The following is a 14953-nucleotide window of genomic DNA, read 5'->3' on the forward strand; positions in this document are numbered from 1 at the left end:
ATACAGAAAAAGTGAGAAATTCCTCTGTTTTGTTATTTTCTGCATTCACTGTGTTGCAATATGTAGTTATGGAAAGATTTGTCTGAAACAGCAGATCGTTCTTGACAGACTGTCCATATCACGTTGCCTGTGTAACCCACCACTGTCTGAATGGAGCTGCAGTGCAAGAGGAGATCACTGATCAGACCATCATTTAAGAAAAAAAATGTTACCAAAGACAGATAAAAAGCACCAAATCAGTATACACCGACACTGAGGTCTACATAACAGGAAGTCATAGGAAAAATCACTGAGAAGAGAGCTTTCTGTCCAAACTGGATCCAACACCAAATTAATTTGCAAATGAGAGAACCTGCCCCAAACCCTATTGCTGAGCAAGGAACCCAGCTTGAGACTTCCCCTTGGTAAAGGCCTGGGCCCAGAAACCTGAGGGAAGAAAGGCACATCCCTAAAAGCAGGATGAAAGGAGGAGTCATGGTATAAGCTCAGGATTTATTAAAGAGGGCATTAATGTCCTAGGACATCTCTATCTCCAGCCCAGTCTCCCTCTCTCACTCCCAGTACTGAGAGCAAGGCATCCACATTGCAGTGCTGTCTTTTCTCTCTGGTTCCCACACATCAGGCATAGTACATCAAACGCTGTTTCAGATGGTGCTTGTTTTCTGTGCTTAACCAAAATCATTAGGCAAATTATGTAGCAGGGTGCACAGGGATTTAGCAGTGGGATTCCCATTAATACAGCCAGACATCCATGGCCAAATCTCTGCACAGAATTGCTTTAATCTTTTCAACTTCTAAATAGTTTGCTTTGCCTATACAGAGATGCTGTAGACAAACTGAAGGTAAAACTTCACAGATTTTTTAATCAGTCAAGAGTCAATACTCTCTTCAGGTTCCTCAAATGAGAAGAAACCCTGTGATGTTGTATGACAGAAGAGGAATGCACCAAATTAAAAGCACTGTAATAGCCGAGACTGATTGGTATCGATCAGTCCTTTGTAAGCTGATAACTCAACTGCTCTCCTTGAAATAAATTTCTACACATTCCTTAAGAGTCAGTGACCAATGCAGTCATTCACCCACGATAACAAGGGTGAGCCTGTGCTGACTCAGTATTCTTCCTAACCTAAATGTCAGCAGGTACCCAAACTCCAAGCTTCAGTAAGGGGTGGAGATGGCAGCGATATCAGCATTGGTAGAGTAGGAGATTACAGTTATCTTGTCACCATATCCTGACTCATACAAGTACAGAGACATTGCCAGAAAGACGACACCAGTCAAGTTACTTAGCTTTGACAGAGAACTCCTCGCCTATCATTTTGATTGTTTAACCACTGAACCTGCTGCAAAATATACCCTGGTGTCAGTGGTAGAGGACAAGCTTTCACTGAAAGCCAAACAGGCACCTCAGGGTGGAGAGATGCTTTACAATATTCCTGCCTTGAATCCTATTGCAGCATCACTCCGACAGCTAAAAAGAAAAGCACAGAAGTCATCTATACCCATGGTACTGAAGAGGATTTAAAATGTTGCTTGTCCTCCTTGATCCATTGAGGTCCAAGTTGCAGCAGTTCAGATTCTGCTTCATGAGCAGCCTTTGCAGCAGGGTCAAGACAGAAGAAGGGAGGGAATGATTTCTGGGAGAAGGAGACACAGCAGCTGTTGCAAGGCTAGTTGTCAGCAAGCGTGACTGAGAGCCTCCATTCGGGATTGTTGATCTCTGCAAAACCATTACAAGAAATGAAATGATAAAGCTGTGGGGGATTCATCTAGCTAGCAGAGCCTGTCTTAGCTGGGAGTTATGAGCTATACACAAGGATGTCCTAATAGGAATTATAAGCGTTGTGTTAATAAATATGGCAGACTAGATGATCTGATTCAAATATGCACTTTACTTTGTTTAAAGATTTATCAGAAGGAACCCATTTTGATCTTACTCACACCCAGGTGCAACCCAGGTAGCAGATATAGAGACAAACACTACTGAGCCATGACTGTAACACTGCCCGGGGAGATGACTACGCATGGTATAGGGCAACAGAGCTGGAGCATAACCCCTTTTTATGGCTGTTTGCTAAGGGGGAGGAAAAAAAAAAAAAAAAAAGCATTTTTGCTTTTTTGCTTATAAAGTGAACACATTTGGTCTGGCCTTGCTGAGAGCCAGTAATCCTGCAGCTTGGAAGTGGCATTTTTACTGAGTCACTTTTCACAGCAGAACACCACTTGCAGTGTATTATCGGGGCTGTAAACATTTGTCTCAGCACTCCCATCTCGTTAACATTGCCAGGAGTCAGGGAAGAGGTTTGCTAACGCTGAGCTCTATGCCACAGTGCAAGCTTCTAGATCGCACTTCGTCATCCAGCTCTGTTCCCTCGGAAGGTGACAGAAGTGCTCACAACTCCTTAGGATGGAGGAAGCCCCTTTGCAGGCTAGGTCCTGCAGTGGGGTGCTGCCTTTTTCCACTCAGGAGGATGCACTGACAGCAAAACACACACATGAGGCCACAGGACCAGGTCTTGAATCTGCAGGAAGGAAGAAATGTGATTGTGTGGATTTTTTCGGAAGAAAACATTAATGTCTCAGAGAGACATAATAGCTAGAGAACCCTGATGTACCTAAAACTCCTCCTGACTTCACCAGAGGCCGTGGTTAACGTAGAGCCTTATTTGGCAAGGCATTAATACAATAAAATCCCAGCCTTTTCTTTGTTGAGCATCCAGCTGGATACCACTAACAGAAAACCTGACTACATCATGCAAGTGTGTTGTGTTTTACCTTCTAAGAGAGATTAGTTTCTATTAGATTACAAGTTAATTAACTATAAAGGTAGTTTATTGCTGTTACAATTACATCCAATTTTCCATCTGCAAAACATTACATACTGACAGAACTATTTCTTCATTTACAAAAAGATTTTGCCTTTTATGAAATCTGCCATTTTAAACTCCTTTAGAGAGTTACACAAGATAACTTAGTATACTAAACACTGCAAAGACCATGACAGAAGAAGAAGAAGAAGAATCCACTCACAAGCTGACTCTCCAGAAGTCACTAGCAAACAGCAGAGGACAAACTAAAAAAGTTCTACACCAATTTCCGAATTACATGAAAAGTAGCTTCTATATAATGGTTAAAAAGGAAGAATATTTTCAGAAGCAAGTACCTTGGAGCAAAGATCAATGCACAGGAAAATGAATCACCTCAAAGTGCAGTAACACAGTTTAATAGAATAATTTTACAGCAAGGCTCACTGTGAACAAGAAGTGATTTGAAGAGACAGACTTGATAGAGCAGTCTTTCAGATTGCCTCACAAGTACTCAGTCTTTGGGGACTTGACCAAAACACGTCTGAAGAATTATGAGCCCTACAGCTTTGTCATCTCTAGGGCAGATCTCTGTCTTATCCACAGGGCCATATAGGAGAAAAACAGGACCCAATAAACAAACACACACAAGTGCCCAAACCAACATCTCACCCTATAGCTACGTTAGGCTACTCTATTAAAAATAACACATAGGCCTGGCAGAGATCAAGGACCCGGCGCAGGACAAAGAGCACCACTGACTCCTGACAAAAAATAAAAGAAAAGAAAACAAATACTAGAGCTCTGACTCACGTGCAGCTGGCAAATGGCTGAAGTGATGTTAATCTGAGTCAGCTCTTACCTGCTCCAGCTCTGCTGGGCACGTGGCCGTGGACTCATTGCCACCAACAGCCCAGGCCCTGGCATCTCAGTGTGCCCCAAACCAGCTGAGTGGCACCACAAGTGGCACTTCTCCTGGCAAGCCTCCTTGGGAAGGCTGCTAAATACATGCAAAAGAGACACCTGACTGTAATGCTCTAATTTCCTCTATTTTAGAAGTAGGGAAGTGAGTCACAGAGAGGCTAGAAGCTCTGTCAAGGTCATGCAGGAAAGCTGTGGCATGAGAGCCAATGTCTGCTGAATCAACAGATCTTTTGGAGAAGCCCATCCCGCAGATGGGGAAACTGAAACTCGGAGACCCGAAGGGTTCTGCCAGACCATGTGAATACTGACTTTTATACAGGGTATAAAGACTTTAGATTCTGTGGCTTGCCACCTTTTGTAGAGAGCCCTGGTTCCTGCCAAGGCATTCAGCTGCCGATGGAGTTGTGCTGCCTGGAGACAGCAACTCCCCCAGTCCCCAGAGGCAGCCGGAGAAACAAACTCCTTTTGGAGCTGCACTGGCCATTTATTAGCTGGAGAATATAAAGGCTGGATGTAAAGCAAACTAATTACTTCTGAAGGGGGCTTTTTGGAGCTGAGTCGTAAGTTGCAAAATAGATTGGGAATGGCTGTTTATTGTCAAGCCTCCAGAAGGAGATTAAGGGCAAAGGAGAATCAAGGATGTTGCTATTATTTATGTTGCTTGAGCACTGGTCACTGGATATGCATTCCTCATTAGGTGATTAACAGTTATCTAGCACACAGAGCAAATAAAAACCTTGTCTAACTCAGTCAGCCCATTCTCTCTTTAGTTTTGCTGTACTAAATCACATGAAACTGGCTATTTACTGTCACTCCTAAATATCATTTATCTGCTGTGATGTCATATTTCAAAATTAGGAATAATTAAGAAAACATAAGAGGTCTTTTAACTAAAGTTCTTTTCCCTTGAAAATCAATAACTTTGGGCTTCATTTAGCTCCCTGTATATAGATTCATGTCCCCACACAGATGATGTTACCAAAATCAATAGAGCTTTGCTGAGGCATGGGGGTCAGCCTGTGCAGAGCTCCTCTGACTTCATGAGCAAAGCACTCACTGCTGGGTCCAAGCTTCCATCTGTATTTGGGTTTAAAACAGTTTCTCAGCTCTAGAATAAACTATGAAAGCCTTTGATTAAGTCATTACGATGCATAATTCCCTGGCACGCCAAGAATCTAGTCCCAAATTGATACAAAGGCAAGTCTGCTAAGGATGAATGGGTGCTCTGGGGTTTTATTGTGAAAACTCAAAATGACGTATGCTGAACTGCTGGTGCAGAGTTTAGTTGTTGTTGCTACTGATAGCCATTAAAGTGCCTTGCCAATTAAATGCAATCATAATGAAGTACTATCATGGTCCTGCTCCCACTGCTTTGTGAAGCCAGCAGGCTTTGGGCAGGCTCAGCACTTCTCCCCACACTCATGAACGGGGACAGGAGACTCCTTGTGGGTTTAAGAGGTGAAAGAGCCAGCACAAGGCAATCCATGTCCTGTCTGGGGCATCCAGGTGTTGCTTTACTGTCTATAACAGTCAGCACAAACTACTGATTATTTGAAAGGGTCTAGAAGAGCTCAGCTTTCTAAAAGGCAGAGCATTTTGGGGTCTAAACAGCCACTGGTGTTAGCATCATTACTGACATGCTAATAGTTTCTGTGCAGGCTTAATTCTGTGCAGGCTTCGAATGAACCAAAGGCTTTATACACAGACATTACAATGAAGTGATGCACAAATGTGGTTCAAAGCACTGAATTCTGTGAAGATATATGATTAAAAAATGAGCTCAAAAGCAAAATTCCTTCTGCTGTGGTCAAAGAATGGCAGCAGGTCTGGATAACTAGTCATGGTAGCATCAGCTTCCTTCACAGTTATTTAATAGGACGTCATTTCACTTAAAAAGATTGAGGGGCTAGTAATACATGCTCAGACAGCACGGTAATGAATGTGGTATAAATACCTGGAGAGACAGATTAGCTAGCTATTTCTGCTCACAGCCTTCTCCTAGGAGCACAAAAATGCCATCTCAGCAGGCCTTTTTTGGAGGATCACAAAATCATAACAAACACGGGGATAAAAATATACCATGGGAGCTACAGCTAATTCCTTGCCACAATTTGCAGCAATTTACACATAATCATTGTGGGTTTGAAAATACTGCACAATGCCAGCAGCAGAGTGTGTGCTGAAATGGTGCAGATCAGCATGAGAAAGACACTTTTTTTCTAAACCCGCCCCCCTAGAATAGTTGTATGGGGTATTAGGTTTGTGAATTCTTCTTGGCACTTGGCTTATGCAGGACATTTTTATTCTACCATATACAGTCCAACTTCTTAGGCTATAGGTGGATGGAATAAATTTCATACCAAATGTTTTCACGCTCTGGAAAAGTCCTACCAGATTGCAATGTAGTCTGTCTTCCTGGTACATTAGGTGAAAGGATTTAAAAAAAAAAATAAAGCTGAAAACAGCAGGCACTAGCACCACAACGTTTTCATGCAAATACACATTTGAAGAAGTAATAAAATTGTGGTAGAAATACTGAATTAGGGTTCAGGAACATATTTTAATATAAATATTTATTTTGAGCATATGAGAATTGCTAAAATCACATTACACATTCATGTCATTAGACATAATTTCACTCAAAGCAGATCTGGATTGATTATAAAAGAGGAAAATATCTGCATACTGTAAAGATGTATTTCAGTTCATTTTTATAGCTTGAAATAATTCATGACAATTTGCAAAGGGAATAAAAACAAATGCACTCCCAGACTGGACCCTGCATATAAAACAAAATAAGGACAAGTTACAAACCTCCATGAAGAGTGATTTATAGCTGAAATACTAGTGTTGCTACGGCCCTCTTTTATAGGGTCATGAACAGAGGGGATATCATAAAAGGTGGACCAAAATGATTTATTAGAAGGGTACATTATCTTCTAAAGGAGAGATATTTAACCTATGAATCACTAATACTTGACCCAGTGCAAAGGTCTCTGGTATTAACAGGAGGAGATGCAGGCTTGATTTGAAGTAGGGAAGCAAATGTGCTCCTGGGAGAGCTGATGCAGAGGACTGCAAGGCTCTTGAGACATCCAGGTACCTTGCACCTGGTGAAGTGAACTTGAATTTTAAAGCAATTTATTTTAAAAACATGAGATACGTAAACTTCCTTTGGAAAACCAAATAGAAAAAAATTTAAGAGCACTCCTGACTCCTTTAATCTGTTAGTCACCTTACTGAGCAGCTACAATTTTTTTTCGGAAGGCACCAGAAGGAACTGCCCACTTATATCCTCTTTATGCTCAGCAGAAACTTTTTACTTCAATCTTGTTTGTGTTTTGAAAATCCCAACCACTGGGGCTCTGCATGCTAAGTAAGGCTCGGCTATGTGGCTGAAGTGCTGTGCAACCACATTTTAAATGTCACCACGATTTAAAGTATCTTTAAAGCATCGATGCGGCTGACGTTGACTGCCCATCTCCCCTGATCCCATTACGTCCCAAGACACAGATCTGAACCAAAGCTGCAGATCAATACACAAATGGACTTTGCACATGCTCACGTTGCACCTGCTATAAGAGTGAACCAAAAGCCAAGAGCACTCTTGCCTTGTAGGAGTGTGGGACACACAAAGTTTTGGTTATCCTATTGAGGCATGAACCTTTGACTTATTATTTCATGAATATTCCCAAGCAGACCTTTGATTTAGCTTCTGGGAGCAAGTATTTTCAGCAGTGAAGATGGCTTCAGTCTGAAGTGCTCCTGCTGGGATCTGCAAGGTCTTGCTATGTTTTTACCAAGTTTCTAAGTTTCTACCAAGACCTGTTTGTGCTCCATTGTCCGGGAGGCTTAGGGAGCCTGACTTCTCCATGGCTCACTGCTGACAAGCTCTGATGACTTGTTCAAATTATCCTAATCCTGGATAAACCTTTGGAAAGGCATGTGAGAACAAAACATGTGTCCACACACATGCACATGATGACAAATGGCACATGCATCGTGGAGCAACGTGCTCGTCTGACCCCTTGACTCATGGTGTTTAGAGAGGTTGAATCCAGAAGGCAAGCTGTGAGCTGTTACCAGAGGAAGTGGTGAGGCAGTGGCTGGCCCTGAATAGCGCAGCCCTCCTGCCCCTCGCTGTACTCCTCTCACATCACTCCAGGGGTCAGGATGGCCTCTCAGAGAATTCTTCTCATGCTGAGTCAATGGAGAGCTGCAGTGTGCATCTTCACCTGAAAGATCCTCCCAGATTTGCTGCATGGTATTTTGAGAGCAGAAGAGAGCCCATGATTTATTGCTCGGCCCTCTGCCATTCCAGACTGTGCCACAGCTCAACAGAAAGCTGGAGAAGATACTTGTTTTAGCTTTTCAACTGGTTCTGAATCTCTCAGTTGGCCCAGAGGATGCAAAAATAGCTGCCCCCTCCTATCCTTCCTGGAGCTTGTCTTCTGTGCTATATCAGCATCTCCTGAGGCACACAGAATGCAAGCTGGCTCTAAGTTTCTCTTTCAATTGCCACAGAATTTGAGATCCACAATCCTGCTACGAATATTCCCTGTTATATTTCTATCCCAGAAACATTACGAGCTGGGATCGAGTTTTTTACGACGAACCGGTCTTCAATACCAATGAACCAAACTTCTTACGGAGATAAGCTTCCCAAGCTCTGGGCTAAAGATCTTGGCTGATAACAAGTCAGGCGACGTAGTATCATTGATTAATTTAGATCATTACCCGTGATGAGTCCCGGTGCTGCAGTATTTCAGCTCCTGGCTGCACACAGGAGCTGGTGTTGGCGGCACCCGAGCGCCCAGGACGTGTGCCTGCAGCCAAGGCGGCTGCGACTAGGTGGCAGCACTCCACTGGGCAAAGCAGCCCGGGGACGGCCCGAGGAAGCTCCGCAGCTCGCAGGGCGCCCGCTCGCGTGTTCCCAGCTGTAGGAGAATGGAGGGTAAATAAAAGTCACCGAAGACTCCCGAAGTCTTGTAGCAGGGCTGTGCGGGACAGCTGGAAAGTTACAAGTGAACCGAGCAATGAAATCCAATACTGCATGGAAATTGTCCAGGTTTGGACACGAAAAACTGAAGAAAAACAGAAAAATCCTGCAAGGACTTTCTCAAGGCCTCAGACTGTTCCTCCAGACAAAGCCTGGCTGCCTTAGAAGAGTTCACTGTTCCCAAATTTACCTGGGACTTGAGCAACTCTGGCAAGGCAGATGCAGCACGAATAGCTCAATGAAGCTGAGCTATGGCCATTTTGCCATTTTGGCTTAATTTGGTCTGAAACAAGATGAGATAACATTATCTCGTATGAGTCCATTTTATGAAAATCTGTCAACTCAGTTCCCATCTGTTCTAGAAAATAAGCCTTTTCATGTTAGGGGAGGATGTGGAGCTAGCTCTGCAGAGCACAGATTTAAATTAAAGTATTTGAAGCCCCTTTCTATGCCAGGTAGCAAGGGGAGGGTTTGCATTTGAGCTTCCATGTCAAGCTGGTTTCTATTTCAAACCTATTATCAAAAATTATCCTATATAAAAGAGAGAGTACATACAGATAAGAGGAAAAGAAGAAGTGTGCTGTATGAGAGTTCACTGTAGGCAGCACTGTGGAGATACAGCAGGTAGGAAGAGCAGAGATTCATTAAGTTCAAGGTATTTACTTAACGGCATTCACAAGGTATTCACAAAATGTGAATAAAACCTGGTAGGAGAAAGGAAGGCACAGCCTAATGTAGAAAATGAGAATTGGAGTGTTACAGTGGAATGATGCAGGTAAGAGATCCCAAAGATGACTTCATGCTGTGCTCAGAGCTGAACAGCACAGCTGGAGAAGACTGCTCTGGTCTGACCTTATATATATATATATGATATATATGTATATATGTGCATACATGTATATATGTATATATACACACACACCTTATATATATATATACACACCTTATATATATGTATGTACACACATATATACACATATATATACATGTTACCTGTCAGGGCTACTAAACATCCAGCACCCGCCAGCACCCGCCGCCACACACTGTTGAAAAGCAAATACATCTAACATTGAGGCTGATGGACCCGGGGCACCTTCAGCAGCTCCATCCCCAGTTCTGGTCACTGGTGTCACAGCTGCTGTTCGCGATGTCAGCTCTGAGCTGTCACCCCCCTCCTGGGAGCTGAGCATGAGCTTCACCTTTCAGCCCTGTAAGAGATCAAGGGGCTGGAAGCGTTTGCACCAAAATTGCCAAGATATTAACAGTGGTTTCTTTCAATAATGGCGACATATTCATAGCCTTATTTCATCAGCCTCCTCTGAATCCTAAATGCTCCACTAATTAAGAAACATCTGCCTCTGCCTCTGCTCTGATGCTGCAGGTGGTGAAGAAAACAAAACTTGTCTCTGTAGGTATTGTTCACTGTTCCCATATTCAACTATTACTTATATTCACAATGAATACAAACAACTTTTCATTAATCAATTATTAAGAGAGTCAGGAGTGAGTTATAACTTAATAGACTGTGCTATATAGAAAAAGGGTTCTAGGGATTTTTCCTTGAGTTAGCCCTGTTTGCAGCAAGCACTTGACAGGAGGGAAGCTGTCTGGGTACAGCATTTTCACTCCTTTCTCCCAGAAATTTCTGCCCAGATTTAGGTGAGTTGGGAAGAGGTAGGAGCTGTCACATCCTTCTCTCTCTCTCTTTTTTTTTTTCTTTTTTTTTTCCTTTTTTTTTTTTTCTTTTTCTCATTTTGTTTTGTTTTCATTTGCATTCCTCATAAAAATGTTGGCAGTTTGCTGAAATCACTGAACGTAACAAAGGCAAAGACAGCCTAAATAGCTCTGCCAAAGCAGCAGCTGCAGGTATTGGATAGAAGACACCTCTGAACTTTCAAAATGAGCTTTGGTAAGAAGGCGTGCATGTGGAGGGGAGAGCTAGCTTCCCACCCCAACCCACTCCCAGCCCTAGCATCTCATCCTGCCCTAGGGGGAAGCATCTAAAATGTGAGCTTTCCCAGCTCATACCGCCCTCCTACACTCATTCTTGCCCAAGGGTGAACGTGGCACCAGCCACCTCCTTCTTTGCTTCCAACAGAAAGCGAGGCAAATGGTGAAGGGATTGATGTCTGTGCTACACTGGTGATACCTTGAGGTTTCGAGCCCCGCTGTGCGTGGAAGATGACTGTGTCACTTTGAACCTGGTTCACCTCATACAGAAGAAAAACCCTGCAAAGGAAGTGGAAAGTACGCTTTTGTAATTAATAGGTTTCTGCAAAAGTGTGATGTCAGAGCAGTGGCATATACAATTTGAGTGGGGGCTAGCCAGGGCTAGCAATACACTGACACCACAGTCGTGTTGCAGTTTAAGATTCGCCTGATGCTCCGGCAAGATCAGGTTGCCTCAGGAGAAGTGGATTTGTCAGGAAAAGGGGGAGCTAAAGACCTCTGCCTCTTCTCCCCGAAAACAACTGCTTGATCAGAGCAGTCATTGTAGGCATCGTGATGCTTTTTTGTTATCTGTCATGAAAGAATTGGATGGTATTGCACATCACTAGCTTGGCCCCGTATTTTCAGCCTCCTGTTCTGACATGCTGACTCCATTAGCATTGTCTTTTATACTAATATTGTTTTTCACACCAGAACTCCCTGTGGGGGAAGGAAATCCTTGAAGCCATTCACTCAAATCTTCAAAGAAGGACCTTGAAGAGCACTCACAGAGAGAGTGTGGGAAACTTTGGAACAGGGAATAATGCTAAAAAGCTGGCTTTCCCCTTTTCCCATCCATACATGCACCACTGTTGTGTTCCCACTTCTAGCTGCTACATAAAGATCCCTGCATGATGAAAAAGCTTTATCCATTTTTCCATACTGTTGGAAACTTCTACCAGTTTCTTCCAAAATTTGTGAAGCAGAGATAACCCATAAATCTGCAACACAGACTGCAGCCTTAACCACTGGCTCTGAAGATTGGGGTGGGGGAAGTTGGGGATTAGAGCAGACTGCAGGTTCCTATAGCATGCAGCTTTTCAGGCTTTTTTTCTTTTTTCCAGCTAAATGCTTAACCTTTGCTAGCAAACACCTCTCTGAAATGCCAAATCTTTGCAAGTGTTACGTAGCAAAAGTCCCTAGGAAATGACAATTTACACTGCTTAAGAAATGCGGTAAGTGGTGTTCTTAGCTGTAGAATCATTCTATTTATAAAAATAATAAATCACTCAAGATTTGTTTTCTCCCCTGAGCAGACGTTTTTTTCTTTCACTTCCGCTTCGACATATTCCACAACCCACACGATCATTAAGTGACTACACTTTTACAGGAACTTCCGTGGTAAAATAAAAAAAATTCCATCTAAAACCGAAGATACAAAGCTGTGTGCATGTCTTGTGGCTGCTCATTACTGACCCTGATTAAGAGCGGTGCACTGCTCTCCGAGCTTCATACTAAATGGAAACTGCTGAGTTCTATTACGTTTACTATTTAGCTCAAGATTACCTGCAATATGTGCTTCAGGAATCACATCTTGGACCAGCCCAAACCAGAGTTGCTCACGTCTTGCGAAACATTGCATCTTCACTGCAAGATCAAACAGAGGAGGCTCTCCGACCCTTCCTGGACAGGATTGATATTACTTCTGTAGATGTTGCCAAGAGAATTTTCAATGGTGTCATGGATGAAAAATTTGCTGATGGAAATACTAATTGGGGAAGAATTATGACCATATTTACTTTTGGGGGTCTTCTCACTAAGAAGCTTCAAGAGCACGGAGTTCAGCTCACTGGAGAGGAGAAGGAGCAGATCTCTTATTTCATCACAGAGTACATCATAAACAACAAAGCCGAATGGATAGATGCAAATGGTGGCTGGGTAAGTTCCAGTTCAGCATCTTCTAATTTTTCCCCAAAATACAGAGTCAGAGATTTTTCTTAATTAAGGGAAAATCTTGTTACAGACACTTTCAAAAACATTTTATTAAGGGCTTTATGTGGTGGCTTAGTTTATGATGTCTGTAACTTCTGCTTGAGACTTACAGAGAAAGCTTTGCTTCTGCTTTAAATGGAACAATGCTAAAAGACATCTTTCTTTTGAAAAAGGCACTTTCTGTTAACAGTCAAAACCCTAGAGTTAATCATAGGATTGTATGATAATTCTCTATTAGGAAATCATCTAGTGCAACCTCCTGCTCCAAGCAGGTTAAACAAGGCATTCCATCAAAACTTCCCATTCTTAAATCTAAAATTGAATGCATCCTACAGTTAGTGTAGCAATTATGCTTTCATAGAGGAGTTGGTCCAAAAATACTGAAGTTCAAAGTAAGGGAAGAATACACAGGTCTCATCCTCACAGTTAAGTCAGTACTTCTGCTGTGGATTTCATGAAGCCATTATTTAATCCCCCAAATCAGTTGACTTAAACACATTTAGAGGTAAGAATGACTGGAGACAAATCTCTTCTGTTTGTTTGGGCTGAGAGAATCCTAGAAGTTCCATATATCAATGGCCAAAGCTGAGAAAAGCATTTGTCAATATGTGGATTACTTTGTCAAGCTGCTGTAATTCCCTTCTGTTAGGGGAGGTCCCTTTTGCTTTGCATAGTTTCATCCCACCAATACCTTTTTCTATTGCAATTAGGGGAAGCTGAGTAACAGTGACATCAGAATTAGTTATTTCCCTGGTACTTTTTTTTTTTTCTTTACCTATTTGTAAATGTTACTTTCTCTTTCCATCCCTTTCTAGTCCCACTTCTCTTATATTTCCTATTTGCTATTACTTTTTTTTCCCTCCCTTGTTTTCCAGTGTTTTTCTTATCCTTTATTCTCCTTTTGCTTGTTTTGATCCTTCTCTGGCTGGTAACAGTAAAAAAAGGCGATAATGACTCATGGACCCTTGATGCATCAGATTTATTGTAGAGGCTTCTCTCTTCATCTCTTGCAAATAGAGTCATTTTTATTTTAGAGAAGTATCAACTCCAGGCAGCTTTCTGTCATAACATGTGGCCCATCATAGTAGAAGAAGAAGGCTTAAAGGAAGATAATTATAATCATATTATTATATCAGAAACACAGTACTTGTATCTTCAAGATGGGGGCTCAGAGGATATAGTTCACATTCATTTTCTATTTACACAGGGAGGGCATGGTCTTGACTTGGAGATAAAACAAACATTGAACAAGGTGCAGCTATTTTCACCTACTCATTTTAAAGCCCTATTCATCTTTTTGAGGTAGAACTCCAAAGAGCTGTCTCTCTATGCACAATGGTGTAGCACTTTGTTAATCTGATACCAGCCCAATGTGGTCCATTTTTCCTGTACATGCTGCTTCTAAGCTGTCCCTAACTGTGCATGTTCTTTTCCACAGGAAAATGGCTTCCTAACAAAGTTTGAAAGAAGATCACTACTGTCTTTCTCCAAAATTACAGACATATTTGTGGCTGTTTTTTCCTTGTTCAGAGAGTACTACTGAAATGATGGACCTGCCATTCATGCACAATCTAGATATTGCCACAAGCTTCATTGCTAAGCTTTCCTCCAAGCAGTATCAACTAGAAAATAATTTTACTTTTTTTTTTTTCCTTTTTAATTTATTTGTATTTATTTTGACTAAATGCAAAGTTTAGCATGCTCTCCTAATTGCCAAACCTAAAGAAAAGACCCCTCTAGAGAGGAATCGACACAGCAACATGCAATAATGCAAGCCAACCTTTCCAGGCAGGACCGCTTCGAGAGAGAGAGATCGTCCCCCACATCCAGACAGTTCTTGGAATCTCTGTTGCACCTCCATGAAAGGACATTAGTTTACTGAAATACAATCCAATGGGTTAGGAAACAATTTTAATCTCATTTGTTTTGTAAATGAATACTATTGTAATGCATTTTTATTGCAACATTTGTATTAAGTAAAAGGAGGGGATTCCTCTGAAGAAAAAGGAAAAGCAAATTCCAATGTAAAAGTGGGTGCAAATTACTGACACAAAGCAATCTTCATAGTTAGAACAAATTGTGGAAACTGTCAACTTAGACTTGTACACTCACTCGCTGTTAATGCAATGGTACATGTTTCTTTGTTGTATTTTTAATTGCTCATATCTGCAGTGACTGCTCCTTCAAAATTTTGTAATGTAGTCACCTGAACATTTTTAAACTAGATTTTTTTAAATAGAGAAATACAAATTATTTTTAAAGCAAGAAATTTGTGTAAATACACTAATATTTTTGAAAAATACAT

General features: G+C 41.8%; 1 protein-coding gene across 1 annotated transcript; it reads left to right on the forward strand.

The window, feature by feature from the left end:
* The first annotated feature begins 12012 nt into the window (after window positions 1–12012).
* Window positions 12013–14953, forward strand: BCL2A1 (BCL2 related protein A1). Its single transcript, XM_035336339.1, has 2 exons — window positions 12013–12594; window positions 14087–14953. Exons 1-2 carry the CDS (start codon window positions 12175–12177, stop codon window positions 14189–14191), a joined length of 525 nt encoding a protein of 174 aa, XP_035192230.1. The 5' UTR covers window positions 12013–12174; the 3' UTR covers window positions 14192–14953.

The sequence above is a fragment of the Oxyura jamaicensis genome, chromosome 10, assembly GCF_011077185.1.
Source record: "Oxyura jamaicensis isolate SHBP4307 breed ruddy duck chromosome 10, BPBGC_Ojam_1.0, whole genome shotgun sequence".
Taxonomy (NCBI): domain Eukaryota; kingdom Metazoa; phylum Chordata; class Aves; order Anseriformes; family Anatidae; genus Oxyura; species Oxyura jamaicensis.